General features: G+C 36.9%; 1 protein-coding gene across 8 annotated transcripts in view; it reads left to right on the forward strand.

The window, feature by feature from the left end:
• The window catches only part of OSBPL8 (oxysterol binding protein like 8), a 77708-nt gene that overhangs the window by 50705 nt on the left and 5427 nt on the right, over positions 1 to 21576 (forward strand). For all 8 annotated transcript variants that reach the window (XM_056509889.1, XM_056509916.1, XM_056509897.1 and 5 more), the window contains 16 exons: positions 1514 to 1584; positions 4908 to 4988; positions 5795 to 5896; positions 6578 to 6781; positions 10518 to 10602; positions 11693 to 11864; positions 12381 to 12615; positions 13994 to 14178; positions 14869 to 14950; positions 15650 to 15748; positions 16188 to 16284; positions 16633 to 16731; positions 17483 to 17580; positions 18259 to 18348; positions 18906 to 19042; positions 19375 to 19560. In XM_056509889.1, coding sequence (XP_056365864.1) covers positions 1514 to 1584; positions 4908 to 4988; positions 5795 to 5896; positions 6578 to 6781; positions 10518 to 10602; positions 11693 to 11864; positions 12381 to 12615; positions 13994 to 14178; positions 14869 to 14950; positions 15650 to 15748; positions 16188 to 16284; positions 16633 to 16731; positions 17483 to 17580; positions 18259 to 18348; positions 18906 to 19042; positions 19375 to 19560 — 2023 coding nt within the window. The remainder of the gene's footprint in view (positions 1 to 1513; positions 1585 to 4907; positions 4989 to 5794; positions 5897 to 6577; positions 6782 to 10517; positions 10603 to 11692; positions 11865 to 12380; positions 12616 to 13993; positions 14179 to 14868; positions 14951 to 15649; positions 15749 to 16187; positions 16285 to 16632; positions 16732 to 17482; positions 17581 to 18258; positions 18349 to 18905; positions 19043 to 19374; positions 19561 to 21576) is intronic.

The following is a 21576-nucleotide window of genomic DNA, read 5'->3' on the forward strand; positions in this document are numbered from 1 at the left end:
AGAGAAGGTCCCCAGAAGACTGATTACCAGACCAAAAATCAAAAGTAATCTTGAGATTTCTCATGTAACCTGGAGATCAACCTAATGCCCCTTTAACCCCATGAATCTTTCCAAGATGTGTAATTGTGACAAATCAGCAGTTCTGTCTTAAGAGTTTCTAGGTATTATAAGTTGTGGGACTAGGTATTATAAGTTGTGGAAGGCTGAAGATAACACCAAAAAAAAAAAAAGAATTCCTACTATGGACAAACAACCCAACACTACTACGGAAATTTAAAAATTCTTTCAAAGCTCATAGTTTCCCCTCACATGCACACATTTCCTCAAAGAATTCAAAATCAAGGAGTTTCTCTGGTAGGTCTTCTCATTTCAGGGATCAGAATGCCAATTTCTGTTTCAAAGTTGAGACCGTTCCCATAGGCATGCTCCAAAGCAGTGGTGGTGTCCATAGGTGCAGTGTGCCTGCTGGTGCCATGTCTGGTGTGGTGTCCAAGGGTGCTCTGTCCTGCTGGTGTCCATGGGTGCAGGGTGTCCCTGCTGGTGCAGTGCCCTCTCATGGGCACAGCTCTTGGAGACATCTCTGTACCTGTTCTGAAATCCATGCATGACTTCATGGTCTCACCTGCCTCCTCTCCAGAGGGTGTGTAAATGATGGCATGCTGACTTTCTCGGATTAATGCAGCGTGCAGTTTGGTTTATTCCTGTTTATAAAAGCTTTATGCTGCTACCACCCTTTTCAAATAATCAAAATGGATCAACCAGTGAGATGTGTCTCGTAAGCACAGTAGGCGATTTTTCTGCGAGAGGGTACCAAGTTCTCAGTGTGTGTTCTCTGGCACATAGCAGCTGTGTGGCAGCACCCATACCAGCTGTGTCCCTGTTTTCCATTGTCACATGCACACCAACCTACTATGCTTTTTAGATACTGGGGAAGTGTGGGGTTTGTCACAGAAGAGAAACATGGGATTTTGACAACTGTTTGAATATAAAGCCTTGTAGTTATGCTTCTTTAGTGTCAAGTTGAAAATATAAATTCAGGGCTAATGTTTTTCCTTGCAGAAAAATCCTGACTGATGATTTTGATCAAATTTGCTTTCATGTTGGTGATATTTAACAACTAACTAGCTACAGAAGGCTACAGAAATGAACAAACAAAAAAAGGCTTTATTTAGTGCTCTTTTCTGTGCCTGCATGTATGCAGATAGGGGAGAATGTGAAAATAAAAGGACAAAAGTTGGCACATTATATTTGCAATTCATTGGGTTATTGGTTCAGGTGCAGCATTATCCAAATACAGTGGACTGTTCTTGCATCTTAGTGGCAAGTGTTAAATTAATGTATATGGTAGTAGCTGCTGTTTTCAACTGATGAGACAGATGTATGTTATTTGAAAATCTGATTTACTTGTACTTTTTTATGCTAAACAGGTTGGCAAATTTATTTCAAAAGCTAGTTCATATACATTTTGTTAATGAATTTAAGTCATTCGCAGCAATACTGTTTTCTCTTTAAGGCTTTGATAAAGGGAAGGACGATGCGTTACAAAGTAAAGATGATTCAGCGTATTCTATGTCAAAAAGCAAGGTAAGGAAAACAACCTCCTAACCCGTCTTAAAAATCTTGGTGTTAAAAGGTGTTACACATTCTTAATTAAAGGCAAATATATTTAACTTTTGTCATAGATAATCTTGAAGGTTACTCTTCAGATTCAGCTATAGATCAAGGTAAAAGGGAACCTCTTAATATAGTTCCCAGGATGACATCACATCCAAATCTGTGGTTCAAAGTAGTGAAATTCAAATATAAAGTCTTCTTGCTGTTGTCTTGGAGTGGGATGTTGCCTTGCCATAGATTTTAAATTGCTTGCTGTAGAGTTGAAAGGCTCTAATTTACCAGCTGTGCGGTTTTCTATTTTCTGCTAGGATGTCCACTGTCTTTTAAAGAGCAAATGTGGTAACAGACCCTTAAACAGATTGTTGGGGTGTATCGGGTGTGGGTTGCTCTGGAAGGTGATGACCTGATCTAGAGCACAGCTAGCTTCCAGGAGAAAGGGGGAAATTGCTGCTTTTGCACACAGCTTTTCCCACAGCACTCTGTCTTGGGCACAGGCAGCCACACCCCTTGGAGACAGGGTTTGCACTTGAGGTCTGGACACAAGTTTTTCTGTGCTGTTTGATATATCAGAGCCATAAAGAGAAATATTACAAAGGTGCTGAAGGAAAACAAAGAGACTTAAAGATTATAGCAGCATTTCCAGGCTTAAATGGTGTCATTGAAATTGCAATGGGATAAGCAGTTCAGATTCTACAGCTGATGCTGCAGTTTTGTGTGTAGCTAAGCATTTCAAACTGTTGGTGTCTTACACGTGACTTGAAATCACAAACTTCGTATATTTTTGCTTTACTGCATTCTAGATCTTCACTCTAGAATGATCCCTTCACAGGGATATGAAGGAAATATACTTTACCATCCAGCTTTCTTGTGATCAAAATATTTATATTGGTCTAGAAACCTCAAAATCAGTTTGACTTGGAAATCAAGTTGTTATGATTTCCTTTGACTTGGATTTATTCCAGGCTCTCAAGAATCATTTATCTTTCACTATCCAAGTCCCTTTTCTTCTTCCTTATATTTACTTTTCTTAGTTCTTGTCTTAACACAATCTGAAGTCTTTGGGTTCTTTGCAATTACATTTTTTGTGTATGTCTGTCAAAGATGAGACCAATATTACTAGTTCTGCTAATACACGTTTTTCTTCACTTTTTTTTTTTTTAATTGCTGCATGTGGGGCTTGATTTTGCTAATGGGAGTGAAATAGCAGCCCTTCTTCCTAAGGGAGAAGGGAAAAGCAGTGATGGGACTTGCCTGGAATCTTGTACTGAATGGACCTTGCTGGGAGTTACAGCAGGTTCTCTTAAGATGTTTTCTTCTAAATTTTTTATCCCATCTGCTTTGTATAGGTATAACAGAAGGTTACTGGCTTAAAAATATACAGATCACTGACCTTTCTCATAACATTGAACAGCTAAATGTAGACCTTTATTCAGTGTTATATTAATGAGTTTTAAAACTGAGACAGTGAGAAAATGAGTTTTTGCAGCCTAGGAAACTTACTGGTTTGGGGCTTTTCTATGCATGACCTTTAGATTGCCTTAGCTTTCTGTTAGTGAGCAACTAGAATATTTATGAATGTTTTGCTTAAGTTGTTCCATTATAGCTTGCATAATGAGTTCATTACCTCTTCTTATGTGACAGTGATAATCATTTTTCCCCTCTTCTGTTACTACATTTAAAGTACTGTATTTCCTTTAAATTCTAGAGAGAGGAATTTAATTTCAAGTTGAACACTCATCTTAAAGTGAAATTTTGAGTGTCAAGAATATACCTTTATTACAAGATGTTTCCTTCATTTTTCCAAAACAGATACAGAAGTTGAAGAACGTTTACTTATAATTAAAAAAAAATTAAGCTAAAATTACTTTTTGCCAGTTATTGTGCATACCTTTTTTACAGTTACTAAGTCGACTCCTGTAAAGTCTTAGTTCTGAATTAAAGATATAAAGTAGAATCCAGGTTAAGTTGTTTTGTACAGCTTGTGACTCTTTAGGCTTTGTTTCTTTGTTTGAGCAGCCTGTGAATTAAGAGACTGCTCAAGTGTACTGTTTTTATTACTGCTGTATGTTTTACTCTAAGCTTGCATATTTTTTGATTGTCATTTTAAAGTATTCCAAAATACAAATTCAGGGAATAGACTTTGCCCTGTAGTTTGAGATTTGAAATGTGGAGCATCTTGAGGGTCAGTTTTGATATAATGTCCTTGAATTTGAATTGAATACACAGTTTAGAATGTTACATTGTTTTGGTTTTTGGGGTTTTTTTGTTTGGTTTTTTTGGACAATACAGAAATTTTGGGTCCACCAGGCTTATGTTTCAGTGCACAAAGAATTTATCTGAAGTTTGTATATAGTGAATACCTACTCAATGTTCTTTGACCTGCAATAGGAATGGTATGAAAAACTCTCTCATAGATTCCTCTTAGACTCGTCTTTCTCCTCACTTTTTTTTTTTTTTTTTCCCCTAAAGAGTGCTGTTCCCAAAGTGAATATTTGGTGGCTTGAGTTCCCTTTCAACTAGTAGGCAACAAAACCCTGGGAGTAAACTTTGAACCTTACAAGACCTGGGGGAGAAGGGGGGGAGAAATCATGTGGTGCTGGGGAAGCTCAGTGTCCTGCATGAACAAGACTTGGGTGTCATGAGCAAACCTGGGTCTTGTTCCTGCGTGACGCCACCCTGAGCTTCTTGGAGATGACTTGCAAAGTAATCAGAGCGTGGAATTAGGGTGCAAGGAGCAGAACAAGTGCCATTAGTGGGCAGTTGTACTCTGATTTACAGAGCACTGAATCCTAGACTGAGGAGGCTGTATTTCCCTTCATGAGTCACAGGGTAAGTGCCTCTATAGCTGTCAAGCTGTGGAAGAAGACAGCTTATTCTATGTTCTGATTCATACATCCTGGGAATGACTTCTGGGTTAAAGCACCTGGATTCTTCTAAAATATCCTCTCTCTGCTAAAATAATGCCTAACTATTCTAGCATGCTCTGGCTAGTAACAGTCTAGGTGAGCTAAATACTTATTGTGTATAGGTCAGCTGCTTCTGAAGGAGCCTCAGACTTCTTTCCCATAAAACCCTTACAGAAAGAGACTCCATGAATAGGTGGTGAACAGCTCATGTTAAAAGTTGTGGTTTGTTGGTTTGTTTGGGTTTTGGGGAAGCAGTAGGGATGCGAGAGGGAATAGGAACCTTTCAAGCATAATTGCACTTCAAACACTTGCTAAAGTGCCAGCATCAGTAATATATTCTTGTTTCTATCATTGTCATTTATTTATTATGTATGTTGTGAATTTCAGTCTGAATCCAAGCTTTTCAATGGCTCTGAGAAGGACATCTCTCAATCTGCAAGCAAACTTACAAAAAAAGAATCTCTCAAGGTGAATTAATTCCCTAGTAAATCCTCATGAACTATAAATGCATTCATGTAGTTTTACCTTATTCTCTAATTAGAAAACAAATATGCCAGATAATGATGAGGCTTAGGGAATATTTAAGTATTGTGAGAAGTTGTACTGTTGAGTCTCTTCAAATTTTACTGTATTTTTACTTGAATAATGGCTTCTATAATACAGTCTTTAAGATGACACAATATTGTAGAATAACTCAGAAGGTCAAAGATTGTTTCAGATTGGCAGGGACCTCAGAACATCTATAAGCAATGAAATGGAATTATCAAAATTTGCAATTTGATTACATTTCTACTACCTTCTTCCCTCTGCTCTGTAGCAAGACCAAATTCCACTGTTTGGTAGATGCCATTTCAGGAGAAATGTAAAATTATTTGGCTTTAAATGAGGGAGATAAATTGCTATGAATTTTTCCCGGGGAGGAACATAACTGGTGGGTAAAGACCACAGATCTGATAATGTACCTGTACATTGTGAACTTGGTTTGGTTGGTTTTTCCTCCCCTTTGATTCTTGTAGGAGTTTGAGACTCCTCTGTTTTAAAAGAAAATTGCAGAAGAATCTGAAATTTGCTATGTCATAGCTGCTCTTGAAGTAATTGTTCACACTTAGAGGTCAAAACTATTTTTAGTTTTAATAGTTTTAAAACTATTTTTCTGTATCTGTATTGCAAATTGAATTTAGCAGGATTTTCCTCAGCTTGTATTGGTCAATATATTGTGCTGATAAACTGACTTATAGCCATGACATTGTAGACATTTTTGTTATTATTTACAGGTTCAGAAGAAAAACTACAGAGAAGAAAAGAAGAGAGCCACGAGAGAATTACTTAGCACAATCACGGACCCCTCAGTTATTGTTATGGCTGACTGGTTGAAGGTCAGAATCCAAGTGTGAAACCTGAATTGAAGATGGAGCAGTTAGTTGCTTGCTGCTTTCTGGCTGGAATAGAAAAGGCTCAATCTTTTACTTGCTGTTAATGTTTTTCTACAGGCACAGCAGCCACTAATTGCATCCCAAGGTCTTTGTGCTCAAGTCCTAGGGGATTAATAGAGGACCTCAGTTTCCACTTACTGCAGTTACCCTAGACACATTATTCTTGTGTGCATAGCCATCAACTTGAGATGAGTTGGCTTTGCAATTCTCATTTTGTCCTTCTCATTTTACCCTTTGAAGTAGCTCTGTTACATGCATAACAATTGTAAAAATGATTCAGTCAGATATTTGAATGCAGGTTTCTTTGTGTATTGCTGGTAATTTTCTTTTCCTCTTTTAAGAACTAGCTGGTACTGCTATCCTAAAGATAGCATATTATCAACAATAGTGCCGTAGTTGAATTGTCATAATTCACATATCTGGATGTGTGCATACCCACAGTATTCATGAAGACAGAAGAAGCAGCATGCCTTTAGTCTTTAATAAACCTGGGTAAACTTTTGAAAGACCTGATAAATTTTACTTTGAAATAAAAGCTAATAAATTTCAAATTTAATTTTGTTAAGGGGGATGGTTTTGGTATTGATTTCACTGAGATACAACTGTAGCTATTTGTCTTCCTAGATTCGTGGTACCTTGAAAAGCTGGACCAAACTGTGGTGTGTACTGAAACCAGGAGTGTTGCTTCTTTACAAAACTCCCAAAAATGACCAGTGGGTAGGAACAGTGCTGCTGAACGTTTGTGAACTCATCGAGAGGCCTTCTAAAAAAGATGGCTTTTGTTTCAAACTTTTTCATCCTTTGGAACAGACCATATGGGCTACAAAGGTTAGTGGTAGCATGCATGGGTCTTAAGGAACGACTAGCATTAATCAGCTGCAAGTAAAGACAACCTCAGTGAAAAGCTGAAATGTGTTTTCTGTTTCAACTTCAGTGTTGATTTCAGCTTTGTGTTGATTCTGAATATAAGCCCTCAAAATCTAGTCCCGTTCATCAGAAAAAGTATTTGATTTATGTTCTGTGTGCTTAAAAAGCTTCAGATGTGTGGTGTGCAAAGGTTTGCCATTGAAAAGGTTCATGCCATCACTGGCAGTCACATAAATTAAAGGAATGAGTGTTTAACGTTATATTTTGCATCAGTCAAATTTGAGAAATTAAGATGAGATTTGCCAGAATAAGAATTTTGTTACCAACATTTCTTGGTGTCCAACTCTGTATTCCTGTAATAAAACGTTACCTTAGTTCAATTTGCTTGTCAGAGTCAAAAAGCAGATTACTTGCTTGTGCAATAATAGCTCATATTGCAACCTATTAGCCATGTCTGTTCCTTTTTTGTTAAGATGTTAGGAAGATAAATGTTTTCATTTGGTTCTGGTGTCTGTTTGCCTTGTCATACATGGCACAATATTGTGAGCAGCTCTTACCTGTGTTGAAAAGCACAGGTGTTCTGCAGAGCCAAGGTTTGTTTCCATATCTTGTAAGGATCTTTAATGCTTGCTCTTACTCACTGTTTATAATCTGATAAACTATTTTAATCCTTGTTTTGTACTTATATATACAAAGAGAGGGGATGTGGAAGCACAGCACAAGTGAGCATATTTTCCTTTTAAAATAAGGTCTTGCTTTAGATGAAATTACTGTACAATATTAGAACCTTTGTTGTAATTAATTAATTATGCCCTCTAAAATATACATCTTACAATCTCACAGCTAGTAGCTTTTCTAAATCTTAAATTGATAAGATGTATTGTCACATCTATAGAACACTCTGTGTTAAATTTGTCATCCTTTTCTTAAGGAGGTCAGTATAATTCCTGATGCTTGTGGTCATTCTGGAGTGTGATCATTTATCAGTGTTATCTAAGTTTACCAAATTTAGATCAAATCACTGGCAGTTTCTTCTGAATAATTTTATTATATTGTTGATTAGGCAAACTTTTCAGTAATTAGTGGTGATCTCACATTTGCAGAACACAAACTCCATATCCTTTTCCAAAGCCGTAGCATTTGGTGTTGATGTGCTTTAATTATTATATACATGCATACATTGCAAAGTGGTGGCCTGTCTGCAGAAGATCACAAATCAGTCTTATATTTCTTTATTGCTTGGCAATGAGAAATGGATTTGTTTGTTTCTTTAACTAGATATTTAGAATTTAGAGGACATGCCCTACCAGATTTTTACTTTTTTAAGGTAGGTCAAATTTTGAACCTGAACAAGTTGACATTGTCCATTCTAAATGTGCTGAGAGCTGGAGTGGCGTTCGTTCATTTTGGTATGGCTATTTGCAGTTGAGAATTACTGGATTCCATTAGATAAAAGGCCTTTAAGTTGAAGCCCTTTTCTGCTTGTTTAGCTAGTCAATCATAATGTGCTAGTTACAGATTTATTATCATGAGGCAGACTTGGGTAAGTGTAATAGCAATTGACTGATCTAGAGTAGATTTACCAGAAAGAGCCTCAAGTCCAGGGCAAAGTGAGCCTTGTTTGCAGTTAGTGCAGAAAGATAGCATTGCAAAAACATAAATAGGGGTATAAGTACTGCAGGAGGTTTTTTCACTTGAACACACTACCCATGGTGTGTCCTTCTGGCAGACTGCAAATTCTCTTCTGCAGTAGTTGGGGCCAGTCACTTCACATGCTCCCTTAAGCCTTTGTGGTCTTTTATGTTCCTCCTGCACTCTGAGGTAGCTGATGCACTGTACCTTGTTCATCTTCCTCATGTGCCTGGTCCTGATGCCATTTCAATTTTCTGCAATTAATAATTAGAAAAGTTAATGCAAATAATTTTTTATGAGTAAATTTAGTCATGGTTGACTGCATAGAAGTTGTCATTGTTGTCTTTGAAACAATGTTCATAGCATTTCAGTTTTCCTGGCATGAATGTTCTGTAAAAAATAAACTTCAACATTTTTTAATCTAATGGAATATTTAACTTGACCATTGGCTTGGAGTAGTAGCATCATTCCATCAGAAATAGAGACAATCCAAATAAAGTCACCCAGCAAGCAGGAATTAATGTGCCTCTTGTACAGATCACTAACTACTGGAAAATAGTTTTGAAACTATAATGGGTGATACCAAAGAAAAATATCCAGTGGTGTTGGAACAGTAACCAATTGGAGTAAATCAAGATCCATGAGCAGTTATATAAAATAAGTCAACTTACTTAAGTCTTTGCTAAAAGTTACTCAGTTGATTTTAATCAATATATTTTAAAACACTTAGGGAGTGTAACTTTCTTACATTTCAAAAAAAGCGAAACCAGACACCAAAACCACACTTCATCTCTAAATTGTTGTTGTTTGGTACAGAGTCAGTAGGGTGCCCTAAAGTGCCCACAGTACAAACCCAAAGGGCAGATCTCATGACCAGAATTGTGCCCTTAGTCTGTCCCAGTGTCCTGTGACCCAGGAGTTTGAAGGCTTCTGGTGGCTGAGGCCTTTGCACGGTGCTGGCTCCACCCCTGCCTGGTGTGGTGCCATGGTGCTCTCCCCTCCTCAGGTGACAGTGGGCTTCTTCCTGCCCTCCTTCCCACCCTTGGGGTGAGCAGTGGTCATGCATTGGGGCTGTCCCTCTTGGTTCTTGGTGCCCACTGACTCCTAATCCCAGTGTTGCTCCCTCACAAGGACTTTTTGTAGGCACGCCTTCCCTCTCAGAGAAGACTGAGGTTTGGAATATTCTTTCTAGCACCCAATTGCTCTATACTAACTCTATACTCTATACTAACTCCTTGGCAGTTTCTGAACATCATTTACACCAGCACTAGCATGTCTGTGTTGGTATTTAAGTGCCACCAAGACCACTCCTTTTCCTGCTTCTTGCCCTCAGAAACCTTCTGGCTGTTTCATTTGCTTGCTTCTAAAATTACCTTCCTTTATCTGATTTTGCTCAGAACTTCTGCTGGCTTTCCAATTCCCTCTTCTAAGTCTTATAGTGGCTTTCCATTAGGCTTCTCTGGAGGAAATCAGTAAAGATCAAAATATGTTAACTCATCAGTTGGGCAGGCTTAACCCAGCTTTCAGCGATAGCTTCAAGTATGTTTAATACAGCCCTCTTTGTCTAGCAATTGTCTTAAAGTTACCACAGATAAACTTTTTTGGAAGGCACTTAAAATGGTTATTTAACATTTTATTCCAAAATGATGATTGACAGAAATGGAAAAGTCTTTTGAATTTATTTTTTTTTTTAATGTGAAGTGTTAAGAACTTCATGGTGAAAATAAAACTTTGGCCAAGTCTGATTTATACACCAAAACAAAACAGTGCACCTCCCAAAAAAAAAAAAAAATCAAAAAAAACACACCCAAACCAAAAGCTAATTTTTTTTTTTTATCCTAAAGGCTATTCTTTTGAAAAGTGGGCTTCAATTAGGTACTATAGAAGGTCCTTTGAAGAAGTGCAGTGAAAGAGGGCTGTCCATCTTTCCATTCATGTCTTCATTAGATGTTGCTGAGTGACAGTAAATAGCCCTGCAGTGTGTCAGCTTCTTACTACATTGAATGATAAACTGTAAAACTGAATTAAAATATCTAATGCTGTTTCTTGTTTTGTGTGTTTCAAGGGTCCTAGAGGTGAAGCAGTTGGTGCTATAACTCTGCCATTGCCTGGCAGTTACTTGATCGTCCGAGCTGCTTCAGAATCAGATGGTAAATAGATACTTCATTGACTTTCAGCACTGACAATAGTTAGATATGAGAAAGATGGTTTCTTATTGTCTTGTCATGTCTGTTACAGCACTTTGATTGTGGTTTAATTGTTTTTAAGGTTCTCCTTTAATTTAGAGCATTCAGTTATGTTGGTAGCTGTACTTTTTCATGGTTATTAAAGGAGAATATTGACCTGAAGGAAAAGTTTTTGAACTCCTTGCAGTTGACTGGGCAGAGGAGGAGGAAAGGGTTATCTGTGATTTAGCTGTATGTCTAAATATCAAACTCTAAATATCAAGTACCTTTGTAAAGTGCGAATATGGGTGTATTCTTATTAAAGCATTTCTGTGCTAAGTGGAGCAGTTGCACAGAGCTCTAGTAGTAAAGATTCCTTCAAAATGTAGTTCTGTAAACACCCTTCACTGAGAAGGTGGTGGTCAGTGCAACTGCCTTCTAAAGTTAAAATGTGAAAAACAATTTAAGACTATTGTGTAGCTCTTTCTAGCAGATGCTTTTCATCTGCTGGATAATTAAGCATAGATACATGGAAAAGAAGTAAGAAGGGGAAAGAATGCACAAATTTGTTCAGTTACTTTTTGACAAAGAAAATTAGAATATCTTCTTTTTATCTTTTGAAATGTTACACACTATCATTATAGCTCTTTTTCCACACTATTATCATATTATTTGGGCGCATTTTGCCAAATGATGCAGTTACTTAGTCTTCAGAACTAGAGCAGAGCTGCAGGCAACTTTGGGGACATTCCACATTCATGGCCTGGGTGGAACCAGACTTGAATTAAGGAAGAAATACTGGAATATGCTCTAACAAAATCATGATTTACCTTGCTTGTCCTGCCCTGAAGCAGCCCTTGTACCGAAGCTGGGTGGTTGTGAGTTGTTCTTACATCCCCACCAGACCGTAAAATCCAATGCGTGTAATGTGGAACAACTCTGAAGTGTGTCTTCAGAGGCAATGCAAGCAGGCCCAAAGGACTGATTTTCCCTCTGGTTTTCCCAGTTAGGAAACAGAAGTGGTATAGCTCTGTTAAATCCTTAATTTTTAGTCTAATACTAAATATGTCTTTAGGCAGGTGTTGGATGGATGCTTTGGAGCTGGCACTGAAATGTTCAAGTCTCCTTAAGCGTACAATGATTAGGGAAGGTAAAGAACACGATTTGAACTCCTCGGCCGACAGTACTCATGTTTCTTTCTATGGTCTGCTTCGTGCTAACAACTTGCACAGTGGAGAAAACTTACCGTAAGTGAATTAATTACTAAACCTGATTGCTTTTTGGCAGAACCTTGTAGTGATAATTTTACCACAGGGAGGCAAAGGCTGCAGTTTGTTTTGCTCCTGAGTTCTCTTTATATGCCTTATTTGCGGTGTGTTTTATGCCCTGCACATAAAATTTAAAAATCTTTTTTTTAAGCAAAGTGGATCCAGAGGAAAGTTTGACCCAAGGAACTTGGAGTATTGCATCTGTAAGTTTAAGTACTCAGTTAAATTGTTCAAAAAAGAAAAAATTAAACTTTTAAGTTGGTTGTCACTTGTTAGCTTCAGAGAAGTGGTTATGTCCCAGGCTTGTCTGTGTCATTTGACAATTCAGTGAGGAGAGTACACATCCTATATGTATCCAGCAAGGCTAGTTTGACACTGCTGCCAACTCGGGCTTGATACTGGCAATTTTGGTGTGTATTTTATTAAGATCCTGGTTTGGAAACAATAAAATGATTGTGTAAAGTTGAAGATTGATTTAGCCTTTGTTTTTAATAGGTTAAATGACAGTGAAATTGACAGGCAGCCCTTCAAAGATCAAGATACATACTCTGACAAGTCTGATAAGGAAAATGACCATGACCACGAGGAATCTGAAAACGATGCTTTGGGGAAAAGTGAAGAAAGCGATAGTGACACATCAGAGCGACAGGATGATTCTTATGTTGATCCAGAACCAGCTGATATCAGGGAAACTACTTACTTAGAACAGAGTCATGAAGAACTTGGGGAGGTAAGAGTGCTGTTGATGAATTGAGCAAGCAGCTTCTCCAAATAGTAAGCTGATACTTTAAGGGTCAGGCTACACTTGAAAGCTGACTTGCAGGATTTGCTTTCATATTTTCAGCAATAATATATAGAAAAAGATCTGCACACCCATATTCTACTCTGCCTTGCCACTCTTGTGCTAATGTATGAGATTTTAACAGAGATAATGAAATTACATGGTGTATTGCTCTGACAGAAGGTACAGAAAGGGCCACCTGCAGCAGAAGTTCTTCATGACTACTTCTTTTCTTGTTACTTCTGTTTGGGTTTTATTAACTTAGTCCTGTTTTTTTCTTCAAGAAAAAATCTTTGAGTTGAAGGTTTGAATGCAGCCTGACATCTCCTTTTTTTTTTTTCCTGCGAGAGACAAGTTAGGCAGTTGTAGTCTGCAGAATTTAGTGTAAGGCTTGCTGTGCTTTGGATGTCACCTTGCATTCTAATGATTCCCCAGAGCTGCTATTCCACTTCTGCAGGTTGTTTTATATATTTCCCTATACAGGCAAATATGACAAGGATTTGTTAACCAAAAATCTTGGTAACAGAAACTGAAATAAGTCTTTTCACAATTTTTTCTCCTTAAGAGAAATGACTATGAGATTTTTATTTTTTTTTATACTCATGGGACTTGAATATCTTACATTTTAGTGCTTTCTAGTACCATGTCTAAACAAAGCAGTATTTTAGGAAAAGCTGAGGACTTTAAAGTGACAGATTTTTGAGTATGCATTTTAGAACTGTTCTGGAAAAAGGGATGCCTTTCCTTGCTTTTCCTACAACCACTGCTCTTGATTTCAGAAACTAAATGGGATAATATCTCCTCTCTACTTGAACAGAAAGGAGTGTGGGATGTGGCTGCTGGTTTTGCTTAGTTACTCCTAAGTCATGTATTTTTTTTAAGGAAAAGCACTGATGCTGCTGACTGATCCAAGGCAGTGAGAAGCATAAACATGCCAGCTTTTATGGTTGGGAAAAGCTGGTGGAATGAACAGCCTTTGGTGTATAAGTCCTTCATGTGAGAAGAGAGTGATGCAGTTGATGCCTAGGAAAGGACTAAGGAAGGATTTCTGACAACATTCTACCTCAAATTTCTCCAGCCTAGAGATGATGAAAGTAAATGCAGTTTTTAATGCTGGATAGGATATCTATCATACTTAATTAAAGATGTATCATGAGTGTATTTATAGAAACTTGATCTAACTTCCATAGTTGCTTCAGTATCCCAGAATGGTTTATTTTAAGTATCCATTTCCCATTCTCACTGTAACCTTAGAATGTGCTGACCTGTCTTCTGGAGGATTGTTTGTTTTTTCCTTTCTGTAAGCAGTTTTTTTGGCTCATCCTAGGCAGGAGAGGCTGCTCAGACAGAAGAAGTGTCAGAAGAAAACAAAAGTTTCATCTGGACGCTCTTGAAGCAAGTCCGGCCAGGAATGGACTTGTCCAAGGTTGTACTGCCTACGTTTATTTTGGAACCTCGCTCTTTCCTGGACAAGCTATCTGATTACTACTACCATGCAGACTTCCTGTCTGAGTAAGTCAGTCCTGTCTCTGGTTTTCATTCTTACCATTTTTTAAATTAAAATAGGTAACAGTGGCAGATACTGTCATTTTCTGAAAGCTAACTGCCTTGAGAGCTCTCATGGTACATCTTGAAGTCTGGCCCCTCTTACAATTTAATAGCAGTCGTGATGCAGGCTTTTCTGGTTTAGCTTCTGAAGACTGGTTGAAAGACTTCTGAAAATAAGGGTTTTTTTCTCCAAGAAGCACATTTAAAATGAGAAACAAATATTAGTTAATTTTTTTTTAATACAGTGTTATGTTCTGTCCAGATTTACAGTTGCCTGCTCAAATGTAGCTAATAAATTTAAAAATGTAAATTGAAATATTATTCAGTTCATAGCTTTGCATGTAAGTAGGCTGGTAGTAAAAAGATACAAAAGTAGTAACCTATAAATGGAAGAACTTGAGTGGGGATGAGCTAGAATTTAATGTTATAAAGAACAGACTCAAATATGGAAATACTATTTCAGGCATTCTTGTTTGACTTCAATTTTCAGACAATTATTTTAAAACTGTAAATTTGGTGAGGTTGGGGTGCAAGTTTTACAGTAGTACAAATCACAGATCTGTTTTAGTCAGCTCGTAGATTCAAGATATGTCATTGATAGCATGTTATTAATGATGCAATACTGATACTTGGTCTGTATGTTCTGTTTCACAGAGCTGCTCTTGAAGAGAATGCTTACAATCGCATGAAAAAAGTAGTGAAGTGGTATTTGTCAGGATTCTATAAAAAGCCAAAGGTATACATTCACATATTATTTTGTCTTTAGTCACTGTGTCTAGTTAGAGGACTTAGGGATATGCTGAAGTAAGTTTCTCTTCTTAAATTTATATTTTAATGCATTTTTTTAAAAAGCAAAGTTAAGTTTTCATTGCTTACACAAACACATCATGGAAATTTTTGGTCCCTAGCCATGCTTAAAATAGACTATATTCAATTGTGTTTATTCCTTGGAGTAGAAGGTGAACTAAATATTTTTGATAAAGTTGAGCCAGTTCTATATTTACCATTCTTCAGTGATAACAGTCTGAAATTGGAGGACTAATGTTTCCATCACTTCATTTAGATTTGCCCTAAATGCTTTTCATAGTCATGTTGTTGGGAAACAGTATTGACAGAAAGTACTTACTACCTAACTTCAGACAAAAGCTCTGTAATAATTCTGCAAAAAAACCCCAAACCCTTTAATTCTGTGTCCTAATGTGTAGAATAGTTTAGTGGATATACTGAATGTAGGAAAATTTCCATAGAATGAAGAGCAGACTAAATGAGCATAATATTCAAATGATTAAGTCACGTGCCATGTACTTTAGCATATATATAATGACAATGATAATTTCTTTTTCCTGTGTGTCTTATCTTCAGTGATGGACTGATAAATGTTTTGTGACTTGTGTACATGCACAGTATGGTTACTCTCTATACAATTTCTCTTTAGGGACTAAAAAAGCCGTACAATCCTATACTTGGAGAATTTTTCCGCTGCATGTGGATTCATCCAAGGACAAACAGCAAGACTTTTTATATTGCAGAACAGGTAGGTGCAATGACTGCAAAAAATACTTTTAAGAAAAATAATTGTATTGTATATTTGTGCTAGTTAAATGCTATGGTAGTTTCAGAAAATTTATTGAAATGTACAATAGTATCCTAAAACCTCTCCCAGTGAGCATAATTTTCTTACAGATGTCTCTTAAGTGTGCCTTCCTAAAAAGAGAGGAGGAGGAAGGTTTTTCCAGTGTTTCTGTTTCTCTTCCCATAGAACAAATCAAATAATTTTTATTTTAATTTATTTTAATTCTTAAAATTCAGTAGGTGATTGCTTGATCTTTAAAGATTTTAGTCAAACTTCACATATATTAACTGCATTCTAATATGGGCAGCCTGAATTTTGCATTGTTGTTATTAGCTCAAAGTTTATACTACATTTACTGTATTGTTTTTGTTTTTCTTGAATATGTGTTTTTTTCCAACAGGTGTCACATCATCCTCCAATATCTGCCTTCTATGTTAGCAACCGCAAGGATGGTTTTTGCCTTAGTGGTAGCATTCTGGCCAAATCAAAATTCTATGGTAAACAATGGGCATTTTTTGGTTGTATGTGTATTGAGGGATGCAAAATTCGTGCATGTGAGCTGTGTTTTGTGGATGAAAGAAGGCTATTAGAAGGATCAGTGTTTGGGTTGTTGTATTGTCTTTTCCTTACAAAGTTTTTGCTTCTGTTCTTAAGAATTTTAATTTCTATTTTTGGAGTGTTTTACTTTTTAATTGGAGACACTGTGTATTATAGTGGCTTCACTAGACAGGATAGGTTGCAGTGTTAAGTATTCTGATGTTCTTAATTGTATTGCTGAGTTATAATGGAATGTTGACTGTTGTCTTGCAGGGTGAGAAATGTGACAGTCTGTCTTTGAATTTCAGGGAATTCACTATCTGCCATACTAGACGGAGAAGGACGGCTAACATTTCTAAATAGGGGAGAAGATTATGTAATGACAATGCCATATGCCCATTGTAAAGGTAGTGGGGTTTTTCATTCTCTAGATGGCAAAGTTAAGAGAAAATAAGTTTGTTATTCTAAACAGTTCATTATACTAAATAATGTGCTGTGTTGGATTCAAGCCTGTCATCTGGAGGCGAGTGTTCTGAACATTGGCAGCATTGGTGGCTCTAGGCTTCTACATATTATATCAGGAGAAAGATATGTCTGTTGTGTGAGCCATGTTTTAATTTTTGACACAGGAAAAGATTTTTTTTTCATAACTAGTAAGAAATAGTAAATGTATATAGTTATGTCACTCCACGACATTAATTTACTGTTTGAGTTGTCTTTTTTTAGAGCATGAGCCTTTCTACTATTTTCCTCTTGTAAACATGAAAGACAATGTAGTATCTACACCACGGTGTGATTTGATTGTAAATCATGAACATTTCTCCTTAGTTTCACTTTGGAAATCAAGCCAGTGCTTTGTAAGGTTTTCTGGAAGGTCAGTAATAGCACAAAATAGATTGCAAAATTGCTCATTTTTAAGCTCTAACTTAATCAGTATTGTCTACACATATACTCCAGAATTCCTTTTCAGTATACACAGAATCACACAGGAAAGGTCATCTGAAAATGCATTTTTTCCTCTGGCACAAGCATGTTTACTCTAGGAATTGTACCCAAGTAACTTAGGTTTTGTTAGCCCTAAACAAACGTTGTTTTGTTAAGTTTAAAACACTAGTTTTAGCTGGGGATTTTTATTTATTTTCTTCTTTTCTCTTGCAGGAATTCTTTATGGAACAATGACCTTAGAGCTTGGGGGAATAGTCAACATCACCTGTGAGAAAACTGGCTACAGTGCAACAATTGAATTCAAACTCAAGGTTAGTGACTGCTGTGAGTGGGCATAAGAAGGAGAATTAACATAATGTCCACTTGCATAAGCTAAGCAAAGGTTTATGAACTACTTCTGGATGGCTTCTGAAAAATGCAGTTGCCATCCTTGAGATGGAAACTGATTTAAAGCTGAAAAAACAGTTTACAAGAAGTTTGCACACAGAGAGGAAAACAGTATTTAGTTGAAATTATTGGGGAAAATTAAACTTGGGAGTCTATGGTAACTGACAGTTTTACTTGTCAGTCTACAGAATCCATGTGCAGCTGTCAAAAGGCCAAAGAAAATCCCTGGCAATTGTTGTTTTTTGCAAAAGATAATCTCTAGTAACAAATGGCCCTTGTCAAAGCTGTGAAATTAGTGTAGCAAATGACTGTGTCCTTCGGCATATCATGTCACTCTTTTCTGCATTATTTTATGTTTTCTTTCCACATATGTTTGACAATACTTTTACTCATAAAATATTTTAAGAAGAAGGAAAGGAAATAACTACTTACTCTGATTTTAGACTTCTTTAAGATTAAAAATGTAGAAGGTACAATATTAAAGATAGCGGGGCTGTTTACAGCATATTTCATAAATACACATTTTTCCTTAAGACTAAACATATAAACAAAAATAATATGTTATTAAAATGAACATGAAACTGTCTCTTTTTGTTTTGCAGCCTTTTTTGGGTAACAATGACAGTGTTAACCAAATATCAGGGAGAATTAAGCTTGGCAAAGAAGTTCTGGCTTTTTTAGAGGGCCACTGGGTAAGTAGTGATTGAGGCTCTTTTATAAATTCTGGCTCATGGTTGAGACAGGTGAAAATAGCACTTAAATACAAAAAAGACTCATGTTTAAAAGAAGTTAGGTACTGCTTTTGCAGAAAGTATTCAAGAAAGTATAGAATCATCATTGTTCTATTTGCAGCTCTTAAAAGGTGGAAAAGTGCATGTTTAAGTAGTTTATGAAGAAAATGAAATGAAGCTTCACAGTGAAGCTTGTGAAATATTTTGGTATATTAGTACTGTGAAGAATTTTTTTGGCACCAGCATGAAATATTTATGGTTGTTTCAGTTCTTGTGAGGTGACATGGCATCACTCATTTTTGGATGTAGTAATGATTCCATTGCATCTCTTTTCCAAGCTAGAACCTAGCACAGAGGGTGGAAATTGAATTTTAAAGTTAGCATATCTCATTATTCTTAACTGCATGCATTCTAAAGAAAATAAATTTTTATTATAAAAAAAAAGGTTTATTCCTTTTTTGTTATTTTTTTACTCTTTGAGATAATTACAGTTAAGATACCAATCATATCTGTTACAGGACAGTGAAGTTACTATTAGTGACAAGAAGACAGGTGTTTCAGAGACATTCTGGAACCCAACATCTGATATAAAGCAGCGTAGATTACATAGATACACTGTGAAGTTTGAAGAGCAAGATGACTTCGAGTCAGAGAAGTAAGTTCACTTCAGAACCATGTATTTATTTTTCCAGAATAAAATTTATAATCTTCTCCAAATTAGAAGCAAATTATCATTACTTTCCCATATTTGATGATACTAGCCTTTGATGATAAAAGAAAGTAACATTGTTAAATATAAGATCATTATTTATATACTTTACAATCAGGGAGATCTTGATAGAGATGTAGATAAAACATCTATTAAAATGTAGTATTCTCTTTGGAGCATGGTCCATTTACTTAGCCTATAATTGAGGAAATTGTTTGCAATTATTTCTGTCAGCCAGATTGTGACTCTGGTGATTCTGATTATTGTTCATTTGTCAGGCTTTGGCAGCAGGTGACAAAAGCAATAAACAATAAAGACCAAACAGAAGCTACTCAGGAGAAATATATTCTGGAAGAAGCTCAGAGGAAGAGTGCCAAAGACAGGAAACTTAAGGGTGAAGTGTGGACATGCAAGCTGTTCGATCAGGATGCAGTCACAGGAGAATGGCACTACAAATATGCTGAGTGAGTCCTGGAGTGCTTGGTAATATTGCTGGGCCTCTCCTGTGGTTTCAGTAGCAAAAGAACTGATCCATATAGCTTATTTATGTATAATGACATAGCTGTGCTATATTCTAGATTTTTTGGGGGCATGGCAGTTTGGGGTGCGTTGTCCTCCCTTTTTTCCCACCTAGACTGACCAGAACATCTACACAGATTTTCCCAAACTGGAAAATATGGTACCTATGGGCATACCAACTAGGAATCAGAAAATCTAGTGTCTGAAAATCAGAGAAGCCTGTGCTTAGTTGTATTGAGCCATTTGATTTGTTACATTTAGAATAACTGTGATTATTGTAACTCTGTAAATATTGGTTTTCAGCAATAGTTAATGCTGGGACCAGGTGGCTCTGCCTGGCTGTCAGGTATGTCCTGCACATGAGTGTCTGGGAATCTCTGTGATGCTTCTGGGTCAGAAGCTGAAGATGTAGCTGTCTCTGACAGCTGGAAGGATGCATTCTGTGTCCTCACCAATGCTGGAAATATCAGCTTGAAGATGAGCCCTTTACTAGTGATGGTTTTCACAGAGCACCCATGTTCTGCTGATTTTTTTTTTTTTCAGTACCCAGCATGCTTCTGTATTGTAGGGATTGTAAAAGCAAGAATCGCAAAGATGATACACACAAAGTTAACTAACTGAATCCATAGATGCTGGAAGCATATTCCCATGGCTAAACCTAGGAGGCCTTTACCTCTCTGTACAAGAATGGTGATACTAAGGTCATGGCCTAAGAGTATGTACAGGGAATAGTACAGGAATCCTCAATACTGTACATGTCTCCAGCAAATTTGCAATTTGGAAGTTTTCTGGAACCAAACAAGGAATCTGTGTATTTAACAACTCTCAGTAAATTTATATTCCATGTATTTAATTGGTTTCTTATTAAGTTTGTGCAGACTTTCACCACTGAAAACATTGTGCAGCAGGGAAATTCCCCTGCTAAATGCTCAGTGAAGCACCCTCTCTTGGTTTGAATCCTCTAGTGCTGTTTATGCCTCTTCCTGTTGGAATAGTTTTGAACAGTCCGGCTGAACTGACTGCCCATACTCTGGAACTCTGTGCAAAACCATTAGGAAGAGAACTGCACTTGAAATCTGTTAGACTATCCCCTTCAGCTTTGACACCTATTTTGTTAATCTGCATTATTTCTGATGTCCTTGAGGCCTTGTGGTTCAAGGATGTGCCACAGAAATTTTGCTATGTACCAGAAAGCAGTCTGCACTGACAGCATTCCCTGGAAGAAGCCTCTCTCTCCTTTCAAGTGTATGATGCTGGCTCACCACCTGGTCCATGCAGAGAGCAGTCTTCTCCAGTTACTGTGAAAGATGTGTTCAGTGAGCTGGAGCATTTGTTAAAGTATCTGGATTATGGATTTAGGCATCTGGATTACAAATAGAGAAGAGAGCAATGCCTAGTTCTTAACCCAGTTACCTCGGATGACATTTAATTCAAGTCAGGTTAAGCTAAGATATAAGTGCAGGTCTGTGTTCACAACATCTGAAACAGCTACAACTATTTAAAAGGCATACAGGACACGAAAGGAAATCCATGCTTAATCTACTCTCACTAAAGCTGTGTGAAAGAACTTCCTTCCTGCAGCTCACTTGCAGTTTTGTCCTGAAAAGTCTGTCATCAGTGGTGATGTTGGTATTTTCCTTTGGCTGCTTGCTGTTCTCCAGTGAGCTATGTGTCTTATACAGGTGTTTTTTTAAAAAATCTGTATCAGACTGTAATTGGAAAAACACTCTTAAAAAACAGAATAAGAAAACTGTGCATAGCTCATTAGTGTTTCATGAAAACAGTCTTGATTACCATTAGCCACTTTAGGATGAAAGCAGGTCTGAGGTAACTGATCCTTAAAATCTCCTTCATAGGCTTTTAAAAGGAAAAAAGAAAACAAAAAGTAGTCTGAATATTTTTTGATTTCCCTGTAGTTTTAAAATAATAACTATATCTGAAGCAGGAAATCTTTCCATGTT

Source organism: Oenanthe melanoleuca, chromosome 1A (assembly GCF_029582105.1).
Source record: "Oenanthe melanoleuca isolate GR-GAL-2019-014 chromosome 1A, OMel1.0, whole genome shotgun sequence".
Lineage (NCBI taxonomy): Eukaryota > Metazoa > Chordata > Aves > Passeriformes > Muscicapidae > Oenanthe > Oenanthe melanoleuca.